At 40.7% G+C, this 26,797-nt stretch overlaps 1 protein-coding gene across 1 annotated transcript; it reads right to left on the bottom strand.

Annotated features, from left to right (window-relative positions):
• Positions 1–17,189: 17,189 nt before the first annotated feature.
• LOC147881059 (uncharacterized) lies at positions 17,190–20,056 on the bottom strand. The gene has a single exon (XM_087370290.1). It carries the CDS (start codon positions 19,295–19,297, stop codon positions 17,966–17,968), a length of 1,332 nt encoding a protein of 443 aa, XP_087226416.1. The 5' UTR covers positions 19,298–20,056; the 3' UTR covers positions 17,190–17,965.
• Positions 20,057–26,797: the final 6,741 nt, after the last annotated feature.

Raw genomic sequence — 26,797 nt, 5'->3', positions numbered from 1 at the left:
ATGTAGTGAGGTCCTTAGTAGTGTTCGTCATTCTTATGCATCTATCAAGAAGAGGAACATTGTAGATAACTTGCAAGCACGTCGTGCTATTACTTGACCTCGCATGGTAGGTCATGTTCATGCTACATCTCGCTTACTCCACATTCCACCACGTACACTGAGAGTGGGCATGATCAGGAGGGAGAGTTTGGATGCCACAATGATGTTGATGCTCTATGGGATTCTAGTGGTCATGCACCTCAAAGTGATCATTTGCTCGATGAGAGCAATAAGGATTTCATAGAGCAGTTTTGGGAGGAGCATTGTAGGGCATCACCAATTTTCAAGAAGGCATTGATAAAGAGGGTCTCACGTGACGTTTACATCGAGCATGGGGCATGCTTTCTTCAGTCTGAGTATTATTTTTTTGAGCAGGTAACATTTTTTTTGTTTGTGATCTCCCCTATTGGTGTTTAAATGTTAGTGTGTATAGTAATGTAGATGAATTAGTGAGGTTTTAGGTGTAAGGACTTGCTAACCAAGTGTGTACATGCATGTTAACATTGTACATGTTAAAAAAATAGTTGTCTTTTATGTAGGTTGCTATATTCGTGCGCATTAGCTACCCCCCGTCAGGATGCATCAATTTTACGAGCAAAAACCTATGAGCACGTTTATCCGAGTGTGTTTTTCAAGAGATTTAAAAAAAAAGTATTTCTTTAGGAAACATGGTTTTTACACTTTTATTTTCACTAGAAGTAGATCCCTTTATCTCATAAAAATATACAGACTAGTCACTCATTCATTTCTACACAACATGATTTTCTTATTTTTATAGAGACATCCCTTTGTACCCCTGTTATTGCCTTAAAAATGTGTTGGAAAATAATTCCTTTAAGAAACATTTCTCATAATCACTCTTGATGTAATAATACTATACATATTTAATTACTTATGAACACATTTATATCATATGGCAATATCTTTCTAGTGTTTTTATAGCATAAATAACAAGATATATATGGACATGTTTCTAAAGAAGTTTAAATTACTATAAATAAGTATTAACTTGGTCTTATATATCACTCTCATAAAATATATGTAATATTTAATACTATATATGCAAGATTTTCCAAAATATAACCCCATAAATGTGTTCAAATGGGGTGTTCCAATCAATTTGAGTGGTTGAATGACTATATTTGGACATTGGATGTGAAAGTTACGTCACTTTTAAAAGTGCTATCAAAGGTAGTTTCACCAGCGAAACTACCTTGGAAGATCTACTTCAAAGGGGTTTCACTGGGCGAAACTATATGGATGGCTTGCTTTAATGAGTTTTCTTTGAAGAAACCCTTTCATGAAGATAGGTTGAGAGAGGTTTTTCAATGTCACCCCCTATTAAGTAGCAGTTATAAGAAGGATCATAAGGGAATTTTCATAGAGAAGCCTACTCTACATGTGGGTTTCATCAAAAGCTATCCCATTATGTTCTCACCATTCCTAAAGATTCACGTAAAGATTTTTGTATAAAATAGGCATTGCTATAATACTTTGCATATTTCTAAGTGAAACTATGTTTTCTTCTGATCCATTTTTGCCATATTTTTGCATAGTTGGAAGCTTTCTTTCTCCTTCGCTCGGATGCTCAGAAGATTTTGCTCGAAAAATGCTCGTCTCCCGTCATGCATAGGCACAATTGGATGGGGTTGATAGCACCCCTGATTCATGAGTGATTATCAGAGAGTATCACTTCTACATTAGTGATGACCGTTTGCATGATGCACACTTTGCACATCATTGCTTTCACTCTTTGTGAGACAGTTTCTTGAGAGACTAGGGAGTCACATGGCAGTAGCGTTGGATTTGGTCTGATGGATGTGGTGCAGAGTTCAAATCTGCTATAGATAGTTTTTTTGGTTCTATAGATGGCACCATGACATTAGCATCCAAGTGATTTGGAGCTACTTCGAGACTACGCATGGGAAGGGAGAACATGATGGTGTAGGTGCATGTGTGAAGCATGCTTTATGACACCACCAGGTATGGTGTTGATCGATTTAGGGATGCACAACAGGTAGTTGAGTGGTGCAGGCATCATTTGAGTACTAGTGCTACTTCTTATCGATCACATATAGTTAGGGTGGTGAGGCGCTTCTTCTGGTCTGTGGATGTTGGGAGTATTGATCCGTCCATTGCTTATGATTGTTGATCAGTTCATGGTACTTTGGATTTCCATTTTATTAGGAGTACATGCTCTAGGGATCCCATGATCTTGTCTTGGTGGTTTGCATGTTTTTGTTTTGCATGTGTTGATGGTGATTCCACTTTTGCATGTCATTGCTATTGAAGATACAAAACTTCGTAATGTTCCCCCTCAATAATTTGCCCATATTTTTTTGAACCCCTTTTCCTTGAGCAACCTTCGATACAATATGATAATTAACATTGCTATACCAATAGAGTGGCAAATCAAGATCCATGGATGTAAGAAACTCTCCGTGATATATACTAGTGACTCTTGCATAAGCCAACCCTCTGCCATGGGCTCTTTCTTTTTCCTTACAAATCCCTCAAAGTTTTTAGAAACCATTCAATGAAAAACATCCAATGACTATGAACATTTATTGCAATGGCAACATCCTCTACTATGTGTCCAAGCAAGTGCACTTGACTTGTCATAATGTTTGAGCAAAAGTGCTTCTTAAGCAAGCACAGAGATGCAATGGAGCCCACCAAGAAACAAGTTAAAGAAGTTATAGCAATGCCTAAGGGTGTGCAAGCATTATTATCAATTTTTGAAACATGTAGAATACTTGTAAGGACTTGTGCTAGTCATGGGACTAAGCTTATTATCTTTTGTAAATTCTCCAAAAAGAGGCAATATCCTTCTTTACCATTGCCTCCTTTCTCTTAGTAAAGATCCATGGTGCTTTTGGGAGAACAACCTGACCATCATGGGTTTTGTGTCACAAGTGAAACATCTATTCATTACTTTCAAGTCTAGTCGTACTCCCCTTGTGTCTTTGCCACCAACCAAATGTGCCAAAATAGAAGCCCCCAAATTCTTGAAGTTATGCATGGGATCCAAGAGATGATTGATTTGTAACTGACCCCAATAAGGAATCTCTTCAAAGATCAATGGCCTCTTCATACTAGGTGGAAGCATCTTGGTATTTGCTCTCCAAGCCTAAATCCATTCATTTGCCTTCAAAGATAGTGCTTTATGACTAAGTTGACCTTCACTCGTAGGATGGTCAAGCAAAAGGTATTGAGTATGACCTTCATAAACCATTGTCTTAAAATGTGGGCTTGAGCTATGAGCTTGTGGCTTGTGGTTGCTATTCCAGTGATGTGTACTTCTATCAACCTGGTCATTCTCTCATCCTTTCTGTTTCCTTGGTATATGGGCATTGTTCATGACTTTCCGGTGCATGATGACTATCTCTCCTTATATATTGTGGACTCTCATTTGGATGTGACCATCACCTGGCATAGTCGCACTCATACGATGCGATTCACTGCATTACAGCCTATGATACCTGCACATCACTGCATATGCACTCTGCATGATCCACTGTATCAAAGCTTACAACACCCATGCTTCTCACACCAATGGCCTTTGGCCTCAGGTAACACCTCTGGAAAGGATAGGAACCCCCCCTCAAATAGGGCATCACTCAGTCCTTTGATGTAGATATTGCATATCCTCAATGATTGGACATGTGACTCTACTTTTGGATATAATATTTTGAAGTACTCTGCTATAGAGAAATTTTTGGTTGCAGTATGTTTCTTGCATCTAAATGTTTGTTGTGCTTATAAAAGTTCTTTTGTTATATTGTTGGTATAAGACATTAGGGCGAAAGCATGGATAGGTGATACCACTTTTCTCCTTTTTTGAAGGCTTTCACATGGTGGTTTTTGGGGTGTAAAAGATGCATTTTCCAACATGGCTGGAAGATTTTTAGAATTTCCAATGTGGGGAGAAGATATTTAGAATTTCAAAAAAGATATGATAAGAAAGGTCCTAGACGTGCCACTTCAGCCTCTCAGTTCAAAAAAAGATATGATGACAAGTAGTGTGGGGCATCCTAGATGTGCCACTTCACTCTCTCACTTCAATGCAAACACACTGTGACAACTACTCTCTCTCTCTCTCTCTCTCTCTCTCTCTCTCTCAGCGTAGTTGTTCTTCTCGCATGAAAATCTCTCCTTGCGTTCGGGTCCCTCCCTCTCTCTCTCTCTCTCTCTCTCTCTCTCTCTCTGTCTCTCTCTCTCTCTCTTCACATACTCATTTGTCTAACCATGCCTTCCTCATTTGTGTAGAATGAAAACTCCTCCAAGAAAGTATGCTAAGAAGAATGTATGCCCTGATGATGCCAAAACAAGAGTGTCATTGCATCAAAATCTTTTTCGCAAGGTAAGGTGCTTTTATCAAGATTAGTTTAAATGTCTTATTCCTTCATTATTTATGTGTTATTCTAATCAAGGCAAATAGTCCACAATCAATTATGACTTTTAGTTATGTTGTATGGTTTTTTAGGAAGTGGGAAGCGATTTGAATATCCTTGTCTCAGTGGATTTTGCTATACAAACAAGGAATTGAATGCAGAGTACGGTTTGAGGTTGTCAGGTAAGCTTCCGGTACATATAAGTGGCACTGATCTCCTAGAGAGTTAGTGGTTGATGGTGTTCACTAGCAACCACATAAAGGAGAGCAAAATTTTCCTAGCATGTTTCGCCCTGAGTTCTTAGATGATTGTCAACTACTTTTTTAGAGAGTATACCAAGGGATTCCACCAACAATGAGCTCACCACCACTAAGTTTTCAAAGTGCTTCACATTTAAAAAACGTGAAGCAACCAAGGATGATTGAGAAGGGCACCAAATTGCATGGGAAGTTTTTGGGAAAAATGTCTTGAAGATGATTATGGCCTAAGCAGGTGGCCTCAATAGGAAGCTGGGCAATTGGAGGAAGGCCAATGGGCCAATAAAAGCTTACTTAAAAACTTTTGAGGACTTAAAAGTACTTCAAAGAATTTTAAAATACTTAAAGGTACTTTTAAGTATTTTAAAACTCTTTCAAAGTACTTAAAAGTACTTTTAAGTATTTTAGAACTCTTTCAAAGTACTTAAAAGTACTTTTAAGTATTTTAGAACTCTTTCAAAGTACTTAAAAGTGCTTAGAAGTGCTTAAAAGTGCATTGAAGTAGTTAAAAGTACTTAGAAGCACTTAGAAAAACTTAAAGTACTTTTAAAGTATTTTATAGTACTTTTAATCTCCTTTAAGTACTTTTAAGTACTTCACAGTAGTCAAAAGTTTTCTTGAGTACTTTATAGAACTTTAAAACATTCTCAAGCTCAAAAGAACTTAAAAGGACTTAAAAGTTCTTAGGAATACTCTCAGGGGTTCACCTCCCAAAATTTTAGTGTACCACATGCATTCAAAAGGAGGGCTATTTTAATTCCACTTTTGGAAAAAATTTAACAGGTTTACAATAAAAGGAGGGGGTTTTAGATTCAACTTTAGAAACAAATCTGTCAGTTCATAAGTAAAGAGGGGTGGTTTTATTGGGAGAAAAGTTCTAGTTGAGGGGTTTTTTTAATACCCGTTGAACACACATGATACCTAGGATTCCTTATTAGTGCATCCCCCAAGGGAATACTTAATAGCACTTAGAGGTACTTAAAACTTCTTAGAAGTATTGAAAGTCATTTAAATAGTTGGAAAGTACTTTAACGAATTGGAAAGTACTTTAAAGTATTGGAAAGTACTTTAATGTACCGAAAAGTACTTTAAAGTACTGGAGGCTACTCAATAGTACTTGAAATTGCATCATTGTTCTTTCAATGTACAGTAAGTTCTTCAAAGTACTTGAAAGTGCTTCAAATACTTTGAAAATAATTCAAAGAACTATGGAGGTCTCATCAACACTTTGATTAATTTTCTCAATACTATGTGGATAGTGAAACCATTTATATGTTCCTTCTCTCTGACCATTTCTTCCATTGAATATGCCCATGTAGAAAGATATGAAGCTACTAAGACCACAATTGTAGATGCAAAGAGACAATGTCTATTTTACAGAGGCATTGCTGCAATAGGTCAAGCTTGGTGAGACATCCTATATACAACCCACACCCCATGATCCAGATGGACTCAACAACATTAATTTCAATGGAGAATGTGTGGCTTGTGTCTTACCTTTTGAGGGTGAGGATGTAATTGGTGTCTACATGCTTGCTTGTAGATACCAATACCACCCTTTGTGCATCGCTAGTGCAAGTACAACCACATCTATATGTGTGAAGCTTGGTTACAGCCAAAGAATCCCAGAGCTTGCCTGTAGCTAGGTGTCTGCCAAACCATCAATGTTTGCTTATCACTATCATTTGGGAGACAAGCTTGCAGATGAATTTTCATTTGATGTACAAGAAGAGAGTGGAGTGGGTGGCCAGGCGGTAGAGAATGCAATAGAGAGTGTTACCAAGAAGGAAGAAGAGAAGATTTCTGAGGAGGAGACTGCTCTTTTGGATGATGCGACAGGAGATGGTGGGCATGCCATAGAGAATGCAACAGAGAGTGTTACCAAGGAGATAGAGGGGAAGCTTGCTAAGAAGGAGACTACCCATTTGGATGACATAGAAGAAGCCGGTGTGGACACTGATTTCAAAATACAAATTGATGTCAAATCCAACCTTGATGCTGAAGTGGAGACCATTCAGAAATTGGCAGATAAGTTCTCTAAGAAGAGAGCGGGAAGGGGAAAACAAAATGATGGTAAAGTAGGTATGTCGCATTATCTTGTCTTAAAACTTTGTGGACATACATGTGCCAGAAAGGGTGTAATGATCTTTTTTTAATTCAAATGGACAAACATAAGAAAGCAAAGGTAGATGCAATGAAGCAAGGATGAGACCCATAATAAACTGTAGGGAGTTTTTGACATGTAGAGAAGGGAGAAAAGGGCAGTCCCTTCCTATCCAAAAGTATTGCTATCATACCATTTGGCAAGCCTAGAGCATGCAAAAAGCTTTAGAGCTACAAGATTCTCCAATGCACACTACATGCTTTGAAGAGAGGTTGTGAAACTAAAGGGAATGAATAGCTTAAAACTAAACCAAGGTGTAAAGTAGAATGGATAAGAATTTAGGGATAGAGTAGCTAGGATGCTACAAATGTTGGTAGAACTCCTACTTCTCTTTAAGATTTGTAGATAGAAAAAGAGTAGGAAACTTGCCTCAAGAAAGAACTCTGATATCCTTTGTAAGGAAAGCCAGGCTAGAGTGGAAAGGAGGGGAGAGACTGTAAGAGAGAAATCCAACTTAGGATTGGAGGGGGTGATTGCAGAATAGTAGCAAATACTTGAGCTCATTCCAAGGTGATGTAACAATGATGCTTCTGGTCTTGGGCATTAATCCAGATGCTTATCGGATCACTTAGTACATGAGGTGTGGCACCCATTGCAAAAGTACATGTATATGAGGTAATTACACAGTCCTACTTGAAATACCCTATCTTTAACCCAACCCTAGAGACCAAACTTGCAGGATTGACTATTGTAGAGTTATCTACTTGGTGAGCCCTAGCTAACTATGACATGAAAAGAAGCTATTGATGTTACAAATGGATGGGATGATTTTAAAGAGAACAGTTTGTACATCTAGCTGTGAGGTTGAGATATAATTCGCTAATGCTTTGAAACTTTTAAAAATAATTTATGAAAAAATTTTCCAATATATCATAATACTATATTTCTATACCTTCTATAAAAACATCCCTGACTGCAATACTGGTAAGTGCTACAAAATTACTACTAAGTGGTTTTGAAGCACTATTCAGTTGTCCTAAACCATTATTAAGTGGTCCAGAGGTACAAATTAGTGCTTCTAAGTGGTCTTGAAGCACTATTAAGTGATCTTGAAGTTCTTAAGTAGACTTGAAGCACTATTAAATGGTTTTGTAGTACTAAATTAAATAGTTATTAACTACTATTAGGTGGTCTAGAAGTACTATTAGTGGTCATTTCTTAACCCTTTTGTTCGTCCTTTATAGATGATGAAAGAAGCAATCATGGGATTTTCAGCAGGCCAAAGATATCATCATTCTCTAAAAGGATTTGCTCATTTGAATGGACATGTAACATTGTTTGTAATCCACTTTTCATGTGGATCTCATTCCATTGGATGTGTTTAACATGAGAAATTGAATGAGATCAACATGGAAACTAGACTACAAATGATGTTCAAGTATCCAAAATTCTCTTTTCCCAAATTGGACCAAATCTTTTTGAAAGAGAGAGCAAAGGAGAACCTACTTCTTGTGTGAAATTAGAAATGCAAAATCAAAGCACAAAATCATTGTTGATGTTTAAGATTTGACCATAAACTATAAGGCTTGAATTGGATACGCAAGCTTGATAGTCCAAAAGTACTATTAAGTGGTCCTGAAGCACTATTAACTGCTTCTGGAATACTATTAAATAAGCCAAAAGTAGTATTAAGTGCTTCTATGTGTTCCAAAGTACTATTAAGTGGTTTGTAGTACTATTACATAGTTATGAGGTACTATTAAGTGGTTCTTATTGGTCCATAGATGCTATTAATTGATTTTTATTTTGTGATAGGTGGAGTTCTTCAAAAGATTCAAGCCTTGCTACCCACAGATCAAGATTTCTCAAAAATGCTTTGAGGTCCTGAAGCCCTTCTTTGTGCGCAAATTGAATGATCGATACACTTGCTGTTGTGTTTCACATGTGCAAATGATATTTTTGAAACAATCATTCAATTACATGCAGTAGAAACAATTCGGACTTCATGGGACAATATGCACATGCGATGCCCATTCCACCTGATAACCTACTTTCAACTACTTCTACATCCATGGCCTGAGGTCACATGTCAAGAAACTTCTTATCTCTTTGGGAGATTGATCCTTCATCCTTGGGACTATCACATATGTACCTGGGAGATTCTTGCAGCACTTGTACCCAGAGTCATCTACCAATAAGGTGTTTGTACCATCGAACTATGGATAAATCTTCCAAAATTTCCTGATATGCTTAAAAAATACGGGTTTCCCATTTGGAAATTTAAAATTTGCCACAAAGCAACTCTCTTGTGCCATCCACCCAACCAACAGCCCTTTTGTCATTGCAAAGCATATTTTCAACTTGTGTTCTTGATTGGAAAGCGTTGCAGTGCTCCAAATAAACACATTCACATATGGACTTAACACAAAGAAAAACTACTCCACATCTTTTCGCAGAAAGTGCTTCACCCCATCATCACTAATACACTATAAAACGTCTAAGCTCCAATCAGGGAGGGAATGGTCCCTTCTAGGGTCAAAAGTGAGCAATAGAAAATTGTTAAGATCTAGGATAAGCGCTGGCTTTTCCTTCCAATAATCTTCTTGAAATTTTGGAGGTGCCATGAAAGCCGGCAGCACCCTATCAATCTCTCATATCTCTGCTATAGTTTCTGGCACCTAGACTTTATTTCATTGTCATGGCCGTATATAAATTAACCGAATAATGTATTAGAACATAAAAATGCTTAATAATGCACTTTATTACAATAAGAACTACCCTTTTATTACTAAAAGATAGAGCACAAGTATATGCAGAAAGATAAAAAAATGTCATTCCAAAATGGAGTATACTTAAGAGCTCTTCATGACCATTTAATAGTGAATCAGTACCACTTAACAATACGTTTGGACCACATAGAAGCACTTTGTAGTACTTCTAGACCACTTAGAAGCACTAAATAGTACTTCTCGACCACCTAATAGTACTTTAGAATTATTTATAAGTATTGCAAAATCACTTAATATTGGTTCAGGAACACTGAATAGTGCTTTAGGACCACTTAAAAGTACTTTTTTGGCACTGAAAAAAAGAATATTAAATAGCACTTTAGGACCACTTACAAGTACTTTTGTACCACTTAATTGTACTTCTAGACCACTTATTAGTACTTCAGCACCATTTAACAGTACTTAATAGTACTTTTGTACCACTTTATAGTACTTCTAGACCACTTATTAGTACTTCAGCACCATTAAATAGTACTATAGAACCACTTAATAGAACTTTTGGACCACTAAAGGACTAAATAACCATTTATATGTACAAGTGGACCCCTAGAAAGTGCTTACAAACCATCCATTTGCTTTTTTACACATAGGAGGCACAACCATCCATCTACATTACTAAAAGATAGAGCACAAGTAGATGCACAAAGATAAAATTTTCATTCCAAAGTGGATATTACCGAAGTGAAAATCTCATAAAGGCACATTGGAGGATTGATTGCATTTCCAAAGTCTTTTACATAGAATGTTTCTACATATGTGGTGTGAACTCCCATTTAACAAGAATTGCCCTTTCCACATGTGAACAATTATTCCTAAAGCCATTTTACTCAACATATTCATTTTCTCTAAAAGTGGAATAATTACACACAATCCCAATATTGAATCTATGCTGGTCAATTTATGATACAAAATATCTTCCTTTTCAACCTCTTCTTCTAGCTCCATTTGCATTAAATAGACCAAAGTCTTGTATTCATCCCATAATCTTTTCATTGGCTAAACCAAAGATATCCATCTTGTATCCACATTCTTCAAAATCTTTCTCCCTTTTGTACCCACTGCTTCTGTAATAACTCATCTGTAGACTGATGGGGAAAGGACTAACAACTCAAGCCAAGCAACAGGGCAAATACAATATATTTGAGTTTTCAAGGACTCCCCTAAAATACGAAGGAACTTGAATTGCCTGAGAGGGTAGAGGAGGAGATAGCAACACAACCTCCTTCTAAAGGACCTATGCTAATGCAATGTATGTTTGAAGAGGATCCCACAATTCCAAGCTTGAAGGAAGAGATGACCAATCCTTCTATGGCTTTAAAGAGCTAGTATCAATAGGCTGACAACCTCTGATGGACCTCAAGACATTGCTGACCTAGCCTCTTTCCTTTCCATGAAAGTGAAGATGCCCATAACGGCTCTACTAAGAGGTAATCAAACCCTATGGAGAGACCTTATGGATTGGATGAATGGGAAAATAGTGTCCCAAGAACCCTCAAACCCAAAACCACCACATCTCGATGGCTAGGACTTCCCAAAAGTTCCATTTAATAGAATGGGCCAATACTTTGAGAGTGAAGACACGGATGCATGCTTCCAATAACTTGTGAACGGGCAGAGTGCCAATGCTATTTTAGATGGGGGAGTAGGCGTAATTGTAATTACCTTGAGCTATCTTAGATGGGGGAGTAGACGTAAGTGTAATTACCAAGAGATGCTGGGAGAAGTGGGGTAAATCCAGATTTGAGACTATAGGTATGATAATCAAATTAGCTAATGGAGGGACCTTTGACCCAATCAGAATAATTTGAGATGTTAAGATTATAACCTTTGGTCTCACTTGACTTCTTATCATATGTTGTCGTTATACTCAAATTAGTGAGTTTTACTGCCTTGACATATTCATTGATATAAATATCCTTCGATGCACTTGTTCTATGTCTAACCAAGGATATTTGGCTACCTAGTCTTCTTGAAAATTCCTACGAATATCTCAAGCTCTCTTTCTCTTTTGCTTACTTGAAGAGTTGCAATTTTGTGATGCATTCTCAATGGCTTCTTCAGTTGGTGTTGACAGTGATGATATTGTTACTGACATTTTTCCACTTTCCAATCGAGTTAAATCCACTACCTCATTATTTGTCAATGATTTGTTGGCTGATGAATTTTTGATTTCAATTGCACTCCCTTAATTACAATTTTGTGAGCCTGTCTTCCTTGCTTCCTAGACTTAAAAACTCAAATCCCTATTAAAACTATCATCATTAGGTAGTGATCTAGAACATTGATTTCTAGCATGATGCATTGTGCCTAAGCATGTTCAAGAGTCCCATAATTTGCTGCATAATTCATGGATGATGAACTTGAGAGTAAATTCTTTGGTGTGATGTTGTAGACATGTTTATATTAGTGCCCAATGATGTAGAAGGTGATAAGAAAGATGTCATTTTTGTATTTTTCTCAAAATCTTGAACTTTCTTCTTTCTTCCCATGATAAGTACCTATTTCAAAAATTATGTCTTTATTAGTTGAGCATAAAATAGAACATAATTTCTTTTCTCTAAATACATGCTGAAAAAATAGTATATGTAGAATCCCGTAGGATAGAAGAGATGCATCTTGCAAGAGGTGTGAGAGCACAATGAAAGAAAGATGATAGTTCTCTATTATGATTGTGAGAGAGAGGACTCTCTCTTATAGAAAGGGGGAGAAGGTAATACCTTCCCTACATAAGTGGCAATCAGCCCCTACATAAGTGGGAATCAATCCCTACATCAGTGGGATTGCCTTTGTCTTACATCATCACTTAGGTCACACACTAGACACATCATAGCACTTGATGTGCCTTTACAACACACACAAACACACATGTGACTCCCCTAGATGCACACATGCACCATAGAGCAAGCCCTTGATCATACTTACCCCAACATAACCGATTTGTATGAAAAGCAATTAAACTATTTCTTCTCTTGGAAGATGTGTTATACTTGATTTGCAATGGACTTGAAGTGCACATGATTTTATAAAGATAAGAAGTATAATACTGTTGGGGTAAGTATGATCAAAGGCTTGCTCTATGGTGCATGTGTGCATCTAAGGGAGTCACATGTGTGTGTTGTAAAGGCACATCAAGTGCTATGATGTGTCTAGTGTGTGACCTAAGTGATGATGTAAGACAAAGGCAATCCCACTGATGTAGGGATTGATTCCCACTTATGTAGGGGCTGATTGCCACTTATGTAGGGAAGGTATTACCTTCTCCCCCTTTCTATAAGAGAGAGTCCTCTCTCTCACAATCATAATAGAGAACTATCACCTTTCTTTCATTATGCTCTCACACCTCTTGCAAGATGCATCTATTCTATCCTACGGGATTCTACAAATGGTATCAGAGCTTTAGGTTCTAGATCTAGCCTAGTCTAGCATTAGATGATATCTCTAGCATAAAACTACTAGTTTCTCAAAACTTCTTCATCTTCTCCATTTTCCTCCTTCTTCCCCAAATCTTTGAGAGCTCTGTTCTCTGCATTCAAGTGACCATTGCCCAAACCCTTTGAGCTACAAACTCCTCACGTAGAGCAAACTTCTAGCTGCAAGCATTCAGAGAAATTTTGAATGTACGTGCAACACCAACACTCACACTCCTTGACGAACTTTCATGCAATGCTGCCTCTGTACTTACCTATCTGAAAATTCCTCTGAGCCCATGCTGGACAACACTGAGGCAAGCTACTGTTGAAATCTGAGCTCGTTTGAACAAGAGATGGAGGAGAAAACCAGTCATTCTTCTCAATCTTTGCTATGGCAACCTGGTGCAACATTGTGCCCCTCCTTGCTGGTAGCCCTTCTCTGGTATAAGGCCCTTCTTCCTGCATAAAAATCCCCTTGAATAGAGCTATGATCTGTGAGAATTGCACCCTCCAAGTTCAGGTCTCTGTTTTGGATAGTTTTGACAATGTTGTAGTTTGATGCTACATTAGATGCTACTTTAGCATTTCTGATGTTTTAAAGTGTTGAATAGCATCAGTACAACTATGGCTACAGCTTTCCTTTGAGTTGCTATACCTGGATTTGCTTGGAATACTTTCATTTAGCCACCTCTATGAAGCATGCAAGTGGAAGCATCATTTCCATTATGATTTGTAGTATGGAATTTGGTTACAAGTCTTTGCTACTCTAAATGCTTGTACTTTGAAGCTCTTCAACTCTTTCTAGCCTTGTAAGAGAGAAGACACTACCCATTTTGGGTTAGACCGTCTCATGGCTACCTTCTTGAATATGGATAAGTTCAATGGTAAAGGCTTTCACACATGGTAGATGAAGATTAAGTTTGCATTGATGAGGAAAAACCTCTAGGGGCTTGTCAAACCTGCTTCAACTTCTTCTTCAACAACCTCTAATGCTGGAGAATCCTCAGCTCCAACACGCTCGACAAGAGATCCTGCTAGAGAGGAGAAAGCCTATGGCATCATTGCTCTTAGCTTAGGAGATGACTATATTCATCGCATCTCTGATTTAGAGTCTCCTTCTGAAGCTTGGCAGAAGCGTGACATTATTTTTGGTGCTAGCTCTCACATCTCAAAATTGTCACTTAATATTGCTTTTTTTGAATTGAAGATGGCTAGTGGCACTCCTTTGGCTGCCCATGTCAATCATATGTGGACTCTCATGACTCAACTTGCTTCTATCAACTCTCCAATCACTACAGATGATGCCATGGCAGTGTTGCTCAAAAGTATGCCTGAAGATTATGATCATGTTGTTACCACTTTGAAAAATCTTCCTAATCCTACTCTTGAAGGTCTTATTATTGCTCTTCAAGAAGAAGAAAGGCACATGGAACTCCGAAGAGGCAATGACACAGTCTATGCCATAAAAATTCAAAAGGGCAAGTTTATGAATGCAAAATGAATACAAGTCCACCACATGAGTACAACAACAAGATATTTTTGTAAGAGAGCATAGTTTCTATGTTGCTAGCTTTAAAGCAACATTCATCTCATCAAGGGGTCGCATTGTTAGACTTGCATTACATCCAAATGTTGGTAGGATACTATAGGTATCCATAAGTGCTATTCTCTCTGTAGAACTCTCAGTCATCATCTTTCCAAAGGCATGTTTTTAAATATGCTTTCATAGTGCACTATCATGGCGAGACAGCTCAAATACCCAACTGCATCTTCTTAAAACTGTATAGCCTCTCCTAGAAAAACATTGAAGCTCAGGTGCAAGCCACTTCTTTAGTGCATGCTCTTGCTCTTTCTTATGCTTACTTTGTGTAATTTCTGGTCAGAGTTTCTAGAGATGTCTTCTTCATATCCTTAAAATCTTTTCTAGTCTCTGAAGAGACTAGTGCCATCCCCCAATCAATTATGCCAACTCGACATGCACGATTTGCTATGAAATCTAACAGAATGCTACCAGGATGTAAGTCTGTATGAATCCATTGACCCTTATGTAACCTTGCTAATCCAACAATGATGTATAATGTGGTGTACATTTGAACTAAAGTAGTTAATTTTTCTATTTTCTACCTTGTGCATACATCTTCCAATGTTCCTTGTGCCCTTGCCTTTGTTTCTTTGTCTCTTTTTAGGACTATGTCAACATAGTGCCTAAACCTGCCTTGCTCATATGGTAAAGTTCTCATGAAGTGCATCATGCTACTGCCGTTAAAATATGGTGTGATAGTCCACAAGGGCTCTTCTAGAGTTGCTACAATAACATGAATAAGCATAGGATGCCAAATTTGCATTTGTCCCTCCTTCCTTGCCTCTCATGTACGATCCCCTATGTCACCCTTATATCGCATTCCAGCATAGCACATATGCTATAATAATCCTAGAGCACCTATGAGTCATACTTTGTAGACAAATCCATATGTGCCGGAACCTATCTTTTCACATGAGTTTGATGAGACAGTCAGCTCAGAATGGCTAACAAGGGATGGCACAAATGTCTTGAAGCACCCTTAGCCATCGCCTCTCCTATGATCTTCATGAATGATGTGCAGGTTGGAGAGAGTAATGGTCTGTATGCTTTGTCACTTGCTTCCAAATGCACCGCCATCCAAAGCTGCAATGCATATCTCCCATAGTTCCTCCCTTCTACTTTGTATGGGTAAATCCTAGAGCACCTTGTAGTTCTCCCTAAAATGAGCATATCTCCCATAGTTCCTTGCCCATTAGCAAAAATAATGTGCATTGGTGCATTAGAAATGACCGATGATCCAAAGGGTTAAAAGGGTGACATTTCCATGAAGATTACAGATATAGAGATCAAGAGGGAAAGGCTAATAAAAAGTGAGAGCACGCATCTTGATAGGACAAAATGATGCCCACATGGGGCTGGATGGGTAATGTGGGTATGGGATTGGGTTGGGAACGTGGGTGGGCTAATATAGACATGGTAGAAGAGGGGGTTTCTTGATTCTCCCTTTCTTCCACTATCACCCTTTGCTCATTCATCAATGTGCATCCCTAAAGCGAGTTGGGAGAGAGGGGATTACAACATGTTATGTATCCCCACAAACATTGGATTATATTAGGACAATCTCTAGGGACATATCTTACCTTCCTTAGCACTCCACGAGGACATCTAGAGCTGCATGTATCTAGGAGAGGTCTTGCTCATATGGGACTTCAATGCCAAGACCAACGACATATGTGTGTGTGTGTGTGTGTGTGAAAATAGAAAGAGATTATGTCCCCCTACACATTGATACATATATATTTCAGTATTTGCATGTGGCATTTTAGTTTACTTCATTTCTCTATTCTTGCACCACAACGTGCAGTATGAGCACACACACACACAGACCCATGATCAATGCACAACGTGCAATAAGGAAATATAAATAATGGCTCCCCACTCTTTTTTGACCAGTACTCATTATTTTCACGGCTACCCATTCTTTTTACTTGCATGTTACTACCTTCCATTCTCTCTTACTAGCAAGTTAGATTACTACTTACTAGCACATGACAAAGGAATGTCAATGACACTACTTTTTGAACCACCTATCCATGCTTTCACTCATCACCATACAAGCCTTGCCAATAGTGTTAGCTTTGACCATAACATACTTAATAAATTTGGTGATGTTAGTTGCCTAATTTCAACCCTTTCCCTCATGCCTCTCTCTCACACACTCCGTGTCACTGTGTATGTGTGCATGTGTGTGTGTGTGTGTGTGTTCACCTTCTCCTTGATGTGTAGATAAAAAATTCATGTCATATAAAATTACCATTAATTAAAACACAAAATGCATGCATATGTGGAAATCACATCTTCTTAATGTGGAGATTTTGCATCTATGCTTCACCTTTAATATCCTGCAATCAACCCACACGATGCCTTTTTTGATATTCTATTTATTGGAATTAATGACATTTAGGCATCTTGAGACTCAACAGAGCGGTTCTCTTACGCATCATAGATGGGTCAGGCTACTCGTTCTAAAATAAAGAAAATATATGATCCAAAAGCAAAGGCCCACAAGATATATATTCCTAATTGTTTTCCTTTCACAAGAGGCAATAGGCTTTAAGTGACAAATCCTAATAGTTTCCCTTTCACAAGAGGCAATAGGCTTTAAAAAAAGAGAGTACGCATTGGGTGTCACCGAACGCCTGGTAATCCCAAGAAATCCTTTCATTGGAAGCCATGCAATCACAAGGATCCTAACGAGTGTTGCAGCATGAAAGGGTGTCTTGTTTACACAAACAAATGCTTGGCGTTATTAAACATCAAGCCTACCATGAAATTTTATCTCAGTAGTTCTGCTGAGACGCATCTTTAGTGCAGCCATTCTTAAAGCATTTGTAAAGCCAAAGGTGTAAGACACTTCTTATAAACACCAGGAGAGTTAACAGGAGGACATTACTCATGTTGCTCAATCATCATACATTAGTTGTGAAGAAGCAGCGTTCCTAATGCGGCTAATTAAACCACAAATCATGGCCTTGTTTTCATCCGATTGCAGAGATATTCATTCCCCTTCCAGATGCAGGTAGCAAAAATATAAATGCATCATCAACAAATCACCGTCTTTAACAGATCTGTTATCCACTTTCTCGATGCAGCAGCTTGTAAAGCGACGGAATCGAGCATTCCTGATGCCAAGTGCATAGACTTATATACTTGGATGTAGCTCTCGACAAACCCATCCTCCACAAATCTTTTCCATTGACGTTTTGTATAGTTCATATCTCTGCAAATCTTGCCCATGAGACGAGCTACTTCACACAGGCCGCTCCGATCCGTTTCGGATGGGTAGCAGAGCTTATCAAAGATTTTCCATGTCAGGGAGATGATGAAGCTGACAAAGCTTGAGAAACAAGGAGACATTCAGGCTGACCAATTGAGCTGCCATGGCGGAATTTAACCAGACACGGGTTGCAAAGTCTTGGAAATGCTTGATACAGCCCTGCAGCTTCTCCAGGAGAATCCTAGACATCCTAGAAGACCCTGCCTGTATGGCAGAAATGTTTTCTTTCTAAGTTCCTCTGTGTGCGCCCTTTGCATCATGTAATGTAGCGCGTGTGGAGACAATGTGCTCTTCGTAGGCCTCTGGGCAACCTTCGTCTTTAAGGCTGTCCCGTTCAATGGCCCTGCAGAGGACTTTGTTTTCCCATTGTCATCCTTCGGGGACAGATCTGTCGAAGACTGTGAAGCCTCGCTCCTCCCGCTGCCTCGTAAAGAAAGTTTCTCGCGAGAAGATGGTGCTTCGATCGAGCTACTCGACCGCCTTGAGCTTCCCCGGCTGCAGGATTTGCGCTCTCCTGTACTCCTCCTGTGAAGTAGATCCCTGAGAGTCCACTTTTTTGAGGTCTTCAATGAAGAACGCTTCTGCAAGTCCTCTCGCTGTTCCTTGTCGTTGATGGATGAATCACGAGACAAGACCTCTCCATGAGAAGAAGATTTTGATAGATACTCATCGCAGTGGAAAATTCTCAGAGGAGAGAGCGAGCGGGTTCGTCGATGCCCCGAACCACTGTCATGCGTTGCCATGTCCTTCATGGCTGCGGTGAAGGGATCAAATTCTTGGTCGATGCAGGGAGCGGAGATCCCGCAGAGAGTCCCTCTGAATCGCCCTCGATGCCTCGCTGATTTGAGAGGAGAACGAGGAGACTGAGCCGCAGAAACAGAGCTGCTCCAACTAACGGGGCTTCTGAGTCCGAATGATCGTGCTTCGGTAAACACTTCCTCGTTCATAAGCTGTCTGGCAGAAAATGGTTGCTCGAATCGCGGAGGTGGCCTGAGAGGCCGAATCTGCCCATTGTGAAAGAGCTCATGTGCAGACGACATGGGCGTGGGAGACATGGGAAGATCTTCAAGCTCTGAAAACCGAGCGCTGAACTCAAAGTCCGAACTGCCGGACAGCAGGATAGAGCTGCTCGGTTCGACTTCCCTTGCCTTGGCGTCGGAGCTTCTTGGAGTTCCAGGTTTCTCTTCCCAGGAGAAAGGAATCGCAGATGCGTAATCCCTGCTTGCGTAAGATGCAACTCCCCCCACCTTCATCCTGTCAACGAAATTTGGGCTGGCTGGAGCACTGAAGTAGAAACCTGCATGCCCAATTCTACCTGGACTAGACGGTGCGCTAACGAATGGAGTAGAGGCCGCGCTTGACTTCTCGCTGTAGTCACAGTAGGCTTGAGGGAAGGCGAATCTGCGGGGCGAGCCCAATGTGGGAAACGTGATCGTTTCCTGCATTTTGCCTTCGTTAAGAGTAAACCTCGCCTCTCTTTTTTGGTTTGCGTTTGGGTGTCGACGAAGGAAGCTCTCTTTCGTCTTCCTCTGGAAATCTTGAAGTCCACAGTCCTTGTTGGGCGGTCTCCTGCTTCGGATGAGGAAATGGAGCAAGAAAATTAACGTCCTTAAGTGGCCTACCGTAAGTGCAGCAAGAGCTCACTCACGAAGAAGGCCAGAAGGGTACAGGGAGATAAGGGAGAGCAGGAGCTAGATGGGTTGGGTAACAAGTGACGTTACGTGCAAAACAGGGAGCGGCAAAGTTGATCGAGGTGTGCGAACAGGAAGGCAAAGATGGACTAATCTGGAGGAGATGCTGTTGGCAAAAGTGATAGGATTACGCAAGAAATGTACAGAGAAAGAGGGAGAGATGCTCACTAAAAGCGTGACTCGGAGTGTAAAGGCTGCAAGCGTGAAACGAAGTGCAAGCTGGCTAGAATGAAAAGCTGTGAGGGAAGAAGAGTACAAGGGAAAGGTAGGGATGGGGATGTGATTCGGGAGAAGGAAAGGTGGAGACTGCAAGGAGATGAGAATGGTGGCGAGGGTGGCATATGGTCGAGCGATTGAAGAAGAAAGAAGCATGCTTGTGAGCTTGTGTTGAGGGGAAGGAGAGACGAGATGGAGACGATGAAGATGATCATGGGGAGCAAAAAGAAGGGAAGGAACATGGGGTTCTGAGCAAATGGGCGATAGGCTGGCGACCACAACACGAGATTTGCACGTGAAAACACTGCAGTTTTGGAGGCTCGGAAGCCTTTTGCGACCTTATATTTTACTTTACGATCACCCAAAAACAACTGGCGGCTTCGAACTTCTCTCACAGTTGATCATCTTTCGTCGTTCATACCACACACGATAATACATCACGCCACCCTCATCCTCGATCCATCTCTCTCTCTCACACGAATGTTCGTCGATTTCCTGGCTTTCATTAATCCCTTCCCCTCATCATCACCCCTCCTCGCTCCTCATTGGCTTCCCTAGATTCATCGCGTTTTGCCATAACCTTTTGGTATCCGTATCTCATCGCACACATTTTTCATTTTAGCGAACCCATTTTTAATCGTAGCCTTCAGATCTCAAATCAATCCACGTAGATCTTTCGTCATCCGTCTACGTCAATTTTTACATCTGCCATCCAGCTCCAATCCGTTAAAATCACGCTTGCGTGTCTCATCTACTGAGTCTGATTCAAGCAAGCTTTGCAAAAATCGCACAAAATATCTTCAATCCACTTTTTTTTCTCCTCTTGAAGAGCCCTCGCCTAGATTGTAATCCTGCAAATCAGTAAAATGCAACAGCATTTCCAAATTGCCAATCTCCAACGAATCTTTGCGATCTCATTCGGCCTTGCGTAGATCCTACTAATTCTGCATCACTGGCCATGCTATAACAGATGCAACTTCCATCTCTGGTTCCTGCATCTGCACCCTAACCAAGCCTGTTCCAACTAGTCGAGCTTCTCTCTCTCGCAAAGCCGTATTCGTCAACTTGAAAATCAAACTATTTGGTTTGCATTCATGCAACCTTCATCAGATTCCAAGGTTTGGGTGATGGTCTCAATAGAATCCGTCATTGACGAACTATAAATAAAACGTAAACCAAAGATTCACCATTCATGAAACGTTTGGGTGATCCTCTCAATATAATTCGTCATTGACAAACTATAATATAAAGCAAAGGTTCACCAATATTGCAAACAAATTGCAATCAGCTTGTCCAGTAGCCAGCTGCCAGCAGCTTTGCCTGGTGGCAGCTTTATCAACCAATATTTTTAACCTTGCCTCGCCGAGTCGGTGAAGAGACAGAAGTTAGCATCTGCAAAAATTTAACACCCGACTTGTCCGGCAGTGGCTTTTCGCGGCTCAGATTTAATTTCTGTTTTTGCTCACCACTGCACCCAAGGACGGGTCGTTTGTCGGAAGGTGTTCAGTTGAGGCAAGGACGGCGTGGGGTTCCTGGCGGATTCGCACGATGCTATAAAGCTTTTTGCAGTCCGCTCTCTGTGTTGCTCCTCCAGCACGATCGCCATCTCCTTTGTTTAATCCCTGGAGTCAGAACCGCCAAACCAATGAGTTCCGAATCCCCATCCTCACAGAGCGTCTGATGGATGGACCGGCGCTTGCAGGTTCCCCGTCTACATCTATCTGGCTACTAATTGTGATAACCTGACGCCCCAGATGTATGGAAATGATGATCCATGTAGATATCTTGCATTTTTCACCTCTACATTTAGCGTACCAGCATCATCTTTTATATGTAGCGGCACCAGCTGAGAAGCAGCTCGCCACTGTGAATAATGCTCAGGTCCATCCATGATCCATCTCTTAAACCGCAGAGTGTCGCCGAGCCGAACATGCCCATCTAGCTGTGAGTCCTTTGTACGTCTACAGATGACGGGGCACATGCTCTAAATTATATCAATCGTACGAAAACCACTGGCACGCCACTTTCTCAAGTTTGGCTAAGCAAGTCGCTAACGTTGCATGCAAGAAAGCTAGATTATTCTTGCTGAGAAGAGCACGATGGCAACAAAAAGCTATATAATACAACAATCCCGTCAAACAAAATGCTATATAACACAACAATCCAGTTGGCTCCAATGGGCGTCAAACATGATGCTATAAAACAATGTAGTTGGCTCTTGCCATCAATGGTCAATTAAATGCTATAATTATTTAAGAAACAATCCATTACGTCTAGAAGTGCTAACAAAACTAACCCTTTTGAATTGCGAGAAAAAACCCCACTAGTATCGTTGCATTATTTTGTGCTAATTCTCATGTACTTTCGCTTTTGAGATCCACTAGTGACACATTTTAATGAACAAAACCAAATCACTTTCAACAACTAACTTTGCCTTCTCATGAATAACATTTTTATTCTAGCATCACATCTTAATGAGCAATGTTCCAATAGTTACAGTCTTAAAACTCTATAAGAATATGCTCCACTTGACTATCCATGTGTACAAATTTCTTTACTGTCTCCAAGGACTTAATGTAGGGTGGTTCCATGTGGAGATTCTCCCCTTAGTTCATTTAGATATATAGTTATTACCAATAGTTTCTACACTACAATGCACCTTCTTCATTACATATACAAGGCTTTGTAGATTTTGTGCTTCTTAATAGCATTCAAAAGCTTCTCATCAAAAAAAGAAAGGGCCTCACCTATGTCAACTATGATGCACTAAAATTTTAAACTTAAATGAAAGCATGTAATCAAAATGCCCTTGAGTAATGGATATAACATAGCATTCCACATGGAATGGACTTAAAATAATGAGTGTCATTAGAAAGCATTAGAATATCTTACAAATGGCTACAATTTAGACAATTAATTTGATTTTTAGAACCTATGTTATATTGCAATGTTTAATGTTATGTACACTTGGTGGAATCAATCACTATCTATCAACCCTTGTGATAAAATATCCTATGTAGGAGACTAGCATAAGCCCAAGTATAGAGGCAATACCTTAAGTTATTCTTCCCTATTCTAGGTTCAAATAAGCAATAAAAAATCTAAAAAAATCAAACTCCACTATGGCATATTTTATGCTATTAGACCTAAAAACACACTATTCAAAATTTTGGACTTTCTCGCTTCGTTTGGACTTTTTTTCCGAACTAGTCACCTCCGTTCAGTATCACTTCGTAGACTCATAAATTGGGTATTTTGGAATACTAGATGTGTAACATCCACATAATAAACCTAATAATATCCCAAGGTCGTAGGGTCAATGTTTGCTTGAGTGTAGCCAATTGCGGAACTATTTTCACGGGGGCCATTTTGGGGCTGCGATGTGATGCGTCCTGGGTAAAATTTTAAATTTTGTGCAGACTTGTGCTCTCGTCGAAAATTTTTTTGACGTGATGATGCTGCACTGGCGTAATAATGAGACACAATCTATTTATTTTGAATTTGAACACTGCACACCCTGACACATGGTAGCTCTATACTACATCGTGCATCTTTGCACCACTTCACGCAGCGTAGTCTTTGACTTGACCACTTATCAATGCACATCTTTTTATCGCAGCTTTGCCACCTGTCAACGGGCACTACACCCATGTAGATCATTAAAATTCAAGGTTGGCTTAGAGAGACCATCGCGCTGGTTCTTAGCATAATAATGAGGCACAATCTATCATTCTGAACACCGCCGTAGCATCACGTAGCCTTTTGCCGCAACTTTGCCCATGCAATCATAGGTTGGCTTGGAGAGACCACCGCACTGGTTTTTGGTGTAATAATAAGATGCAATCTATCATTCTGAGCATCGCCTCAGCGTAGTCTCTGGCCTGATGACCTGTCATCGCCTAGAATTCAAGGCTATCTTGGAGCAACCACCGTGTTGGTTTTTGGAGTTATAGCTCCATTACCTATTTTATGTATTATAGGAGAAGGTCTATGACGACCAGCGTGCTAGCAAATAGATAGAGATTCACGACAGCCACCGTGTTGGTTCTTAGAGTTATATATTTGTGTACCAAGGAAAATGTATTCCTTGTGTAACCAAGCACAATGCAATTGACGATATGGCCCTTGAGGGGTCCCCTCTAGGGGCAAGGGCCATATCGACATGCCATATCTGTCAAATGGCATCTTGGATATTGTATAATGCATGTCAATATGGCCCTTCTCTCGGTGATGACTCACGTGTCATGGGGATATTGAAGAGATGCCGATGCAGCCTCCACTCCAAGCTACTCCTTGTGAGAGCAATGCAAGGTAGGAGCCATCTGCAAGTGTCACTCAAGCGGCCTCCAGATTGTTGCAATGTGTTTCCATGAGAGAAAGAGGAAAGGGGGAGAGGGGAGAAGAGAAGGGAGAAGGGAGGGAGAAGGAGAAGGGAAGAGGAGAGTAAAGGGGGATGGAGTGGAAAACACAAGGGCACTACAATGGAAATGAGGGAAAACCCAAAATACTCTTGGAAGAGAAGAGGGAGCTTGTATTCTAACTTGTGCAAACAACAATGAAGACCAAAGTCAACACTTTGGCCTTTTATACATGTCACTTTTTGAAGGGAGGGCCAACCCTTTTCCTTTCAGAACTCTCCCTTTCTTTACAATAAAAAGGCTCTTGGGCCCGTAGGGTGCCAAGGCATATTGCTATTCTTTCTATCTCTCCCTATTAGAGGAAATAGCACTTAACCATATTGAAGCGCTTGGGACAAACCTAAAATTAGGAGGTGTTCCTAACTGGTTTCCAAATAGCACTTGTGTTAGCCTCACACCTCTGAGGCTTAAGCGATTTGGGGCTCAAACTCCCTGAGCTTGTCCTGTACTCTTTCCATGGCTGTTTCCATTGAAGTGGGTAAGAATGTGCATGTTGCCTGCAATCATTAGCCTTGGGGTGTCAGCTAGAACCTACAATCTATGCACATTGCTTAGAAGCTTTGGCCTTGGGATATTTGGGGATCAAACTCCCTAAGTTTATGCTATACTCCTTCCATGTGCATGTTGCCTGCAATCATTGGCCTTGGGGTATTTGGGGATCAAACTCCCTGAGCTTGTTCGTTGAAGTAGATCATGAAGCCTAATCACCTCTAATCACTGATTACCCTACATTCAGTGACCTACATTCAGTGAAGTCCTATACTCTGTGGATGTTAATATGCCCTCCTTCCTGTTGCTGATCCGCCCTTGGGTCCAACCATGCTAGAGGAGGTGGGTGGTGAGGACTGTTTATAGGACTACATAGCGGTCCAGCTACCATGGAGTGAGGCGAGTGCGATACTTCTAAAAATGGGTAGTGTGTGTATCCTCGTACGTGCGGATGTGATCTCCATGGAGTGTTGAGAGTTGTGGTGCCATGAGCACATGTAGAGCAAAGGTATGAGTAAAGGGAAAGCTGCCACATGGCATGGAGGAGATATCCCACATGTGAGCAAGCAAATGGATGTAAGTACCCTCACCTATAAAAGGGAGGTTCATTTGAAGTAATATCAATCAAGCACTTTGCACTGTCTCAAGATTCTCTTTATGAGTCCAAGCTTATCTATCTTGGAACCTAATTGACTTGAGGTATATGTCATCAGCACTCTCTTCATCATGTTTCCACACAGGTTCCATCCACCTTAGAGTGCTCCATAGATCTTGAGGCATGCATGTTTTGTCATGGAGATTGTAGACGCAGAGGTAGAGACGGAGGTCCTGGAATTGCATAGGACCGATGTCGGGATTGAAGACAATCTGGCTGTTCAAATTGTGGAGTCGCCATCATGGCTGTAGATTGGCATCTGCATCGATCATTGGGACTGGAGCATCGGGGGCGAGGTTGTATCCTCCTCGTGTGCACTTTGGGTGCATGCATTGCCAGTCATCAAAGGACTACATGATGAATTGTGTGAGGGGCGCACCTCTAGGATTTCGTATAGATGGAGGTGGGAGCCCCCAAGTTGGCGCTTCCAATGATGCATAAGTGCACTGTCTGGCAGCTCCTGAAATGACTGCAAGTCAGGGCGGCACCATTGGACATCCTCAAGGGGGGGAAGCAGGAGGAGCTCAAGAGGAGTTGGCAGAGCCTCATCATTTGCAATGGGCATGGGCTTCAGCTCTTCAATTCCTATTGGTGTTGTCGCTTTGGCTGCCTGTACAAAATTGGCTGCCTTGAGCAACGTGTTGAAGGTTGTGCCAAGAAGGTCAACTGAAGCTATAGACGAGATGCATGGGGAGGTCCCGTGCTATGCTGTGGTGGTGTTAGAGGCGTTACATGAATACTCGGGCAATGTTGTTCGAGGGAGGGGAGGTTGGGTGGCTTGTTGGGTGGGTTGGGCGAGATCTAGAGGAGGTGGTGGTGGAATTTCGATAGGAGGGGCGGTAGCAGTAAAGAGGGCGATGGCTTCTTGGTCGTCTTCCTTGGTGACTTCCTCGAGGTATGCTACATGAATTATTTCAAAATTACTCACCAAGGACTCTAGTGAGTCTTGGAGATATTGTAGCACTCTGTTGAAGAGGATTATTATGCCAACGGGGTTGTAGGTGGTCTCTAGGTGCTGGATTGGAATGCCGCAAGGTGCCCTTAAGATTGGATTGCAAAGGCTCGGCCGTAGGACTGCATCCAATTAATGTATGCTTGCAGACTTTCAGGGGTGCAAACCCGTGGTGTGAGTTCCTCGGGCTTTGCGATTTGCATCACTTCATCGTCCATAGGATACTTAAGGGACTCCATGATGATGCAGCACCAGGCCTGAAAATTGAGGAGGATGGGATGGGCGGCTAGAGTTTGGAGGTCAGAGGGGTAGAGGAGAGAGAGAGAATTGGGTTGGAGATCTAAGGAGAAGTATGACATGGCTAGGATGGAGCGCAATGGTCAGGGTTATGATGGAGGATGGTTTGGAGGGCATTAGGAGGAAGTGAAGCTGTGAGGTCTAAGTGGAAGATGAGGTTTTGTGTGTAGAGTGCGTCGAAGTGCATTTCGAGGATTCGGAGGATGGTGCGTGGTGCAAGTGTGTAT

The sequence above is a fragment of the Dipteris shenzhenensis genome, chromosome 31 (genome assembly GCF_047967505.1).
Source record: "Dipteris shenzhenensis isolate YYH24624 ecotype China chromosome 31, Dip_SZ_1.0, whole genome shotgun sequence".
NCBI classification, from domain to species: domain Eukaryota; kingdom Viridiplantae; phylum Streptophyta; class Polypodiopsida; order Gleicheniales; family Dipteridaceae; genus Dipteris; species Dipteris shenzhenensis.
This window is presented reverse-complemented; position numbering and strand designations above follow the sequence as displayed.